This window comes from Crocuta crocuta, unplaced genomic scaffold, assembly GCF_008692635.1.
Source record: "Crocuta crocuta isolate KB4526 unplaced genomic scaffold, BGI_CrCroc_1.0 scaffold337, whole genome shotgun sequence".
In the NCBI taxonomy this organism is placed as follows: domain Eukaryota; kingdom Metazoa; phylum Chordata; class Mammalia; order Carnivora; family Hyaenidae; genus Crocuta; species Crocuta crocuta.
The window spans coordinates 4,942,873-4,949,567 of record NW_027528873.1 but is presented as its reverse complement, the minus strand read 5'-3'; the positions used below and the strand labels follow the sequence as shown (position 1 = coordinate 4,949,567).

Sequence of the window (6,695 nt, the reverse complement as noted above, 5' to 3'; positions counted from 1 at the left end):
GCGCGGGGCCGTGCCAGGGGCCGCAGGGGCCGCGCTGGGGGCGGCCCGGCCCGGGAGGAGGATGAGAGCTCTGTGGGAAAGGAGCTCCTAGAGCGAATCTGCGCACGTCGGGCTCCCGGGATGTGGGAACCGCCGGCCCAGCTGCGCCTGGAGATGTTCGCGACTCTCCTCACGTCATCTTCCGCTCCGCTATTAGCGACGACACCCGGGCTGACTCGGTGGTGGGCGGGGCCTGTTGTGGGGGCGGGGTCTGCGTGCGCCCCGCCCCTCGTTTCTCATCTGTCAGCTGCGGCCTCGGAAGGCTTCCAATTGCTGAATAAAAGGCGAAGCACCCAGTGCGTTCTCCCCACACCCGGGTTTCTGATTTGAGGTAATATCCCTGCCGTCTCCTAATGCATGTAAATACGTATCGGTAGGGCTAATTGACCCGTTGACGACTTAATGTTTAGTCGAACCCCCCCATGGAACTAGTTCGTGTTTGGGTCCTCTGCCTGGCCATGCCACTAGACTTGTCTAGTGTATTTGGGCTAGCTATATTCATTTCTAGACTATTTTTTAACAACTTGTTTGTGATATAAAATTGGCCTAACACTGGCGCCTGGGTGGCTCGGTCGGTTAAGCCTCCGACTTTGGCTCGGGTCATGATCTCACGGTTCGTGGGTTCGAGCCCCTTGTTGGGCTCTATGCTGACAGCTAGCTCAGAGCCTGGAGCCTGTATCAGATTCTGTATCTCTCTTTTTCTCTCTGACCCTCCATGCTGTCTCTATCTTAGAAATAAAACATTGAAAAAATAATAATAAAATTGGCATAACATTCCTGATGGTATACCTTTATTTACATGTAATTCAAGTGTACCAACACATAACCATCGGATAAGCACATTTTTAAGATCTACTCTAATTATAGCCCTTCCAGAGGTTTATCTTCACATTTACAAATTTGATTTTAAAAAATAATGTGTTGAGCAGAAACAAACTGAAATGCAGTAAGTACTACCTACTTGAATAATTATTTTTAAAGCAAACTTATTTAAAGCAGATTTGGGGGAGGGAGGGGCGCCTGGGTCCATTAAGCATTGAGCGTCTGACTTCCGCTCAGGTATGAGATCATGATCTCACTCTTGGTGGGTTTGAGCCCCAAGTCTGGCTTTGAGCTGACAGTGCCCAGCCTGCTTCAGATTCTATGTCTCTCTCTCTCTCTCTTTCTCTCTGCTACTCTCCCTCATTCTCCTTCCCCCTCTGTCTCTGTCTTTCAAAAATAAACATTAAAAATATTTTTAAAACTGCTTTACAAAAGTAGATTCGTTCACCTTTAAACCTAGGGGGTGATCCCTTGTTGACCTTTTGGCTAAGATCAAGTGTCAACCTAGGAGGTGAAACTACAAATATATCTCTCGAATAACTCTTATTGCTTTCCACAACAACTAAGCAAAAATCAAAATTGTGCTCGCTGTGCTTTAGTTTTTTAAAGCCAGTACATAAATTTACTTAAGAATATCTTATATTTGAGGTAAATACTTCCTAGTCTATTCAGGTTGATTTGCTCCATCCCTGTTCTTGCCAACACTAACTCTCAAATTTCCTAAATATGTGCCTTTCTTCTCATTCAACGTCTTATTTAAATCTTCTCTAAGAGGCCGTAGGTAGATAACAAGATTGACCACTTTTCTAAACATTGTCACGTGCTTACCCCAAAATAGTCGATTATCTATTGAATCCTTTTACCTTCTTCTTATCTGTCATAAATCTCCCCCATTCTATACTGTTTGCATATTTGGTGGAATATCAAAATTTTTTAGTGTTAATTTGTGGCCACTGAACACAGAAATACATATGTGGGTTTATACAAGTGTTTCCAATTTTTGTTTATGTATATACTTACAGTCTTCGTATCTAGTAAAATTTTTACTCAGTACCAGAACAAATCTAACCCTGACCCATCCAGAAGTTCCATAGTGTTGGAGAGTAAAAATTCAGATGATTCAAAAGTATAAAAAACATTTTAACCTGAAGTCTTTTCAAACTTCTGGGTTTGTGATTTCTCATCTATAAGAACTCTCACAGGGGCTGGATTAATTTCTTAGATTCAGAGGAATTCCAACCTACATTCATAGATGATCCTAATAGGCAAAGTTTTTGAGAATTTTTTTTTTCAAAGTAAACCAGTGTTGCAAATGCATTCTGTTCTTTAGAAGTCTTTTTGAATCATCTCAGATGCAGCATATTTTTCTTTCTTGCCTCTTTGGTACATATTTTATGCAGCATAAATTGGAGTATTGTAACATCCCCCACATGATCAGTTTATTGTGCATCGGTGATAGTAAGATCAATGACAGTTATGAGGAACAATGACATGTAAAACTCAGCACATTACTTAAAGCAATTCACCAGCCTGCAGGTACAAAAGAGAAGAGCCAACAACTTCAGTTGGAAAATACAAAAATCCAGATTCAGAGCTGATCTTAAAAGTAGAACAGATCTGAGGCACCTGGGTGGCTCAGTCGGTTAAGTGTCTGACTTCGGCTCAGGTCATGATCTCACGGTCCATGGGTTCGAGCCCTGCATCAAGCTCTGTGCTGACAGCTCAGAGCCTGGAGCCTATTTCAGATTCTGTGTCTCCCTGTCTCTCTGCCCCTCCCCAGCTCATGCTCTGTCTCTCTCTGTCTCAAAAATAAATACATGGTAAAAAAATAAAAATAAAAAATAGAACAGATCCTATCTACATCTCCAAACTCTGTGCCTCTCTGTCACTACTCTTGGGCTATATTTGCCAGTTTCTTTTCCTAAAATGCCTATGACTTTTCCTGGCTCAAAGCCTTTGTATTTGTTCCTTCTGCTGAACATGTATCACCTATCTCATCATTCATATTCAGTCTGAATATCACATCCTTAGAGAGACCATTCCTGAGCACCCAAACTAAAGTCTTCACCTCACTTCCCAAGTCAGTCTCTATCACATTGCTGTTTTATTTCCCCTACTGCATTTTATCACTATCTAAAATTCCTATTTATTATCTCTTTCCACTGGGATGTAAGATTTATGAAGTCAGGAAACTCTTGTCTATATTTTTCTCAGCTGAAGTCCCATATTTCTAGCATTTTATCTGAATCATAACAAATGTATATTAATGGACTGATTACATCAAATTATTTCAATACAAACTAAATTGTAGTAATAATGCAATTGGTCTTTACTAAAATTCTTCATATTAAAGAACCAGAGAACCAACTTCATTCCCCCAAAAAAAATCTGATAAAAATTTTGTTTTACTAATTAAAATTATTTTCTTTTCTGAAAAATAAACTTATGATAGATTAATTTTCAAGGTTGTATATTCTTTAAATGAAATAAACACTGACACATTTATATATACACAGAATTTTTATTATTTTGTGAGAAAAAGAAACACTCTAAAGTGCCAATTTTTATTTAAATTAGATAACTTAGTAAATATAATGGTGAAAAAAATCAAAAGGTAAAACAATAATTAATCTCTTAGAGCAAGAACATATCTTAATCTTCATATAAGAAAACAATCATCAAAATACAAAAGGAAAGAAAATCTCTTTTGTAGAAGAATATATTTCAAAGTTCCACCTTTGATTTCATCTTAAAAATTCTATTCTAAACATGTGAGTAGTCTCACTCTTACCAACATGTATGTTTTAATCAGTGGTAGAAGGGGGATTTAGACTACTCATTCACACTGAGACAAAGTGACAGCATTTTTGTTGCAAAGCAGTATTGCTCACTTGCACTAACAGTGGAAGATGGAGGAGATAGATTTCTGAATTCATTTTTTAGCAGCAGAATCTGTCTGCTGATAAAAATTCATACAAAAATAGGTCTGAAGGTTAGCTGTTCCCAAGTAACACAAGCAGTAACCAAACACTGCCAATTTGTAGGAGGCTGTGGAAAAAACATTTGAAAATACTCTGTTGAATATTAGCTTTGCATTACTTTCTACTAAACATATTCAGTGGGCATATTCTAAATTAGGGTTTCATATAGATCAAAATTAACATGAGTAATATGAAGCTGACAGTATAGTGTCAACATATCTTGAGATGTTCTAGCCAATTTTTTGCTATAAGTATGTGGGAGAAGTCAACTGAAAAATAACTATATGCACATCCAAAATGAATATTTCTAAAAGAAATCTTCATGTACCAGATATAATGACAAGTGTTACACACATCATGGGACCACAATAAACACTTAATGGTTGGCTGACTGACTAGTTTTATATGCCATTTAAGAAAACCTGGTTAAATCAGATGCAAAAAATACATATATACACACACATATTTCTGTAATAACAACCTACCAACATATATGCTGCATGTCATAGTACTTTTACCAACAAGCATATGTAGTATCTACAATTAAAATTAAGTTTTAAGTAAAAAGCTCCTGCTACTTATACAAGAAAATGTACTTTGGGGTTTCTTCAAGAGTTAGTTCTCATATATAAAAAAGTTTAATGTTAATGAACAATACTTGTCACTTAAATTTTTGAAACAATGTAGAAATTTACAGAAAAGTTAAGGTACATATAGTTGGAGGAAAAAAATAAACTGGATTATGACTTTGAATACATTTATGATCAAACTTAATACACACACATACACACACAAATCAAAACACTGCAGGACCTGCAAAATTTTTTTTCTATTGATCTTTTTGAACCCATGAAAGAATGAATTAGTCTTGTTTTTAATAATAATTTCAGGAAATGAAAATAACTTTGAAATATCAACTTGATAATGAACATATCAGTATTGACTGGTAAATTAACTGTGCTGTCCGAAAAAGGTTGACAGATTCTAACCAGTATAAACAAGATAGTTAATTCATTAATGAATTATACAACTATTTTAAGCATACAAATAATCTCTGGTTTTATACCCACTACATTCAGAATTCTGTAAACTGTGAGGCATTCAATGTGTTTAATGTGGCAGAAAATCATATTAAATGTTTCTTATTATTTTATTCTGTTCAGTCCTTTTCCCATTAAGCATGCAAATACGGTCATAACCATCTTTGGTTTCACTTCTACGAGGTCATCAGGTAAGGCATATATCCGGGCACCGATTTTTCGAGCAACTGAAATGGCATATCTTCAAAGGACAAGAAAAACATCTTAGTATTTGTTATCTACTATATTTTCACTTAATATATGTTAATAAAAGAATGAAAATCTTGATAAGATTAACTTTACAAGAAAAGTTTGAAAGTTTTAAATCATATTCCCCATTTAAGTTGTACTTAAAAATATTATAAAGACATAGTAACCTTACCTGTAAGGACTTAAGAAATTAAAAAGCCACTGTGTTAAACCATAAAGGGTAGGGTGACTGGGTGGCTCAGTTGGTTGAGCATCCAAATCTTGGTTTTGGCTCAGGTCTCAATCCCAGGGTCATGGGATCAAGCCCCACCTCAGGGTCCATGCTGAGCGTGGCACCTGCTTGGGATTCTCTCTCTCCCTTTGCCTCTGTCCCTCTCCCCCGTTCTTTCTCTCTCTCTCAAACTAACTAAATAAATAAGTAAACAAACAAGCCAACCAACCAACCATAAAGGCTTACTTAGCATTGTTTAGCTTGTCCTCTTCAGATAAGTCTTCTCTCTTGATCATTTCTTGACGAACTGCATTTGGTGCAATGGCATCTATTAAGTCTAGGACAGGTAAACTTGTACTAATAGATTTGTCCTAGAAAATAAAGAATTGATGAACATTCATAAACATCTTACTTTTAATTTTCATAAATAGCAGACCAGGTCATAACCATATAACTGAGATCAACTTACAAATTTTCTTTATACTGAACATTTAGCTTTTCTGCAAACAACACACGTCATAAACCATCTAAAATATGCTTTTCCTTCAGTCCTTACAGAGCTTACAATGTAGAGTTGTCACCATATCCAAATAAGGCTTGCAGATGTGACAATTCCTAAAGTATGCTAATTATAGTATCCATTCTGTAAAAAATAAGGAACTTTTTGGGGCGCCTGGGTGGCTTAGTCGGTTAAGCGTCCGACTTTCGCTTAGGTCATGATCTCGCGGTTTGTGGGTTCGAGCCCCGCGTCGGGCTCTGTGCTGACTGCCAGCTCAGAGCCTGGAGCCTGTTTCAGTCTGTGACTCCCTCTCTCTCTGACCCTCCCCTGCTCACGCTGTCTCTCTCTCTCCTAGAAATAAATAAAACATTAAAAAAAAATAAGCAACTTTTGAAAGGGAATAGGAGATGAATTTTAAATTAATAACTTTGCAAGTTCTAGTAATATAAATGACTTAGACCATTGAATTCTTACGCCTTTACTTAAAATTTTTCAGAAAGAAAAATGAAAATAATCGTGGAAAGGAACTAACATTTACAAAGGCATTATTCTTGTTGCTTTACATGTTTAGCTTATTTAATTCTCCCCTAACAGCCTGGTAATAAAGAAATTATAATCTCTCTCTCTTAAAGGGGAACTAAATGTGCTTCAGAGATTTAAAGTGACTTGTTTACACAACCATTAGTACAAAACCAGTAACTGAACCCATGACTGTCTGACTCTAATGCCCAAGATTCTCTCCATTTTTGAAGTTACCTCCAAGATGAACTAAAAATGAACAACTAAATTCTAGTGGATAGAACGATGCAGTTCAAGTCCGAAATCCTGGTCTGAATTGATTTTATCACTCACCA

General features: G+C 36.9%; 1 protein-coding gene across 1 annotated transcript in view; it reads right to left on the bottom strand.

Annotated features, from left to right (window-relative positions):
• Positions 1-4,893: 4,893 nt before the first annotated feature.
• PLS1 (plastin 1) overlaps positions 4,894-6,695 on the bottom strand; it is a 78,286-nt gene continuing 76,484 nt past the window's right edge. The window contains exons 15-16 of the mRNA XM_077756658.1: positions 5,589-5,713; positions 4,894-5,123 (exon numbers count right to left, since the gene is read on the bottom strand). Coding sequence (XP_077612784.1) covers positions 4,988-5,123; positions 5,589-5,713 — 261 coding nt within the window. The 3' untranslated portion in view covers positions 4,894-4,987. The remainder of the gene's footprint in view (positions 5,124-5,588; positions 5,714-6,695) is intronic.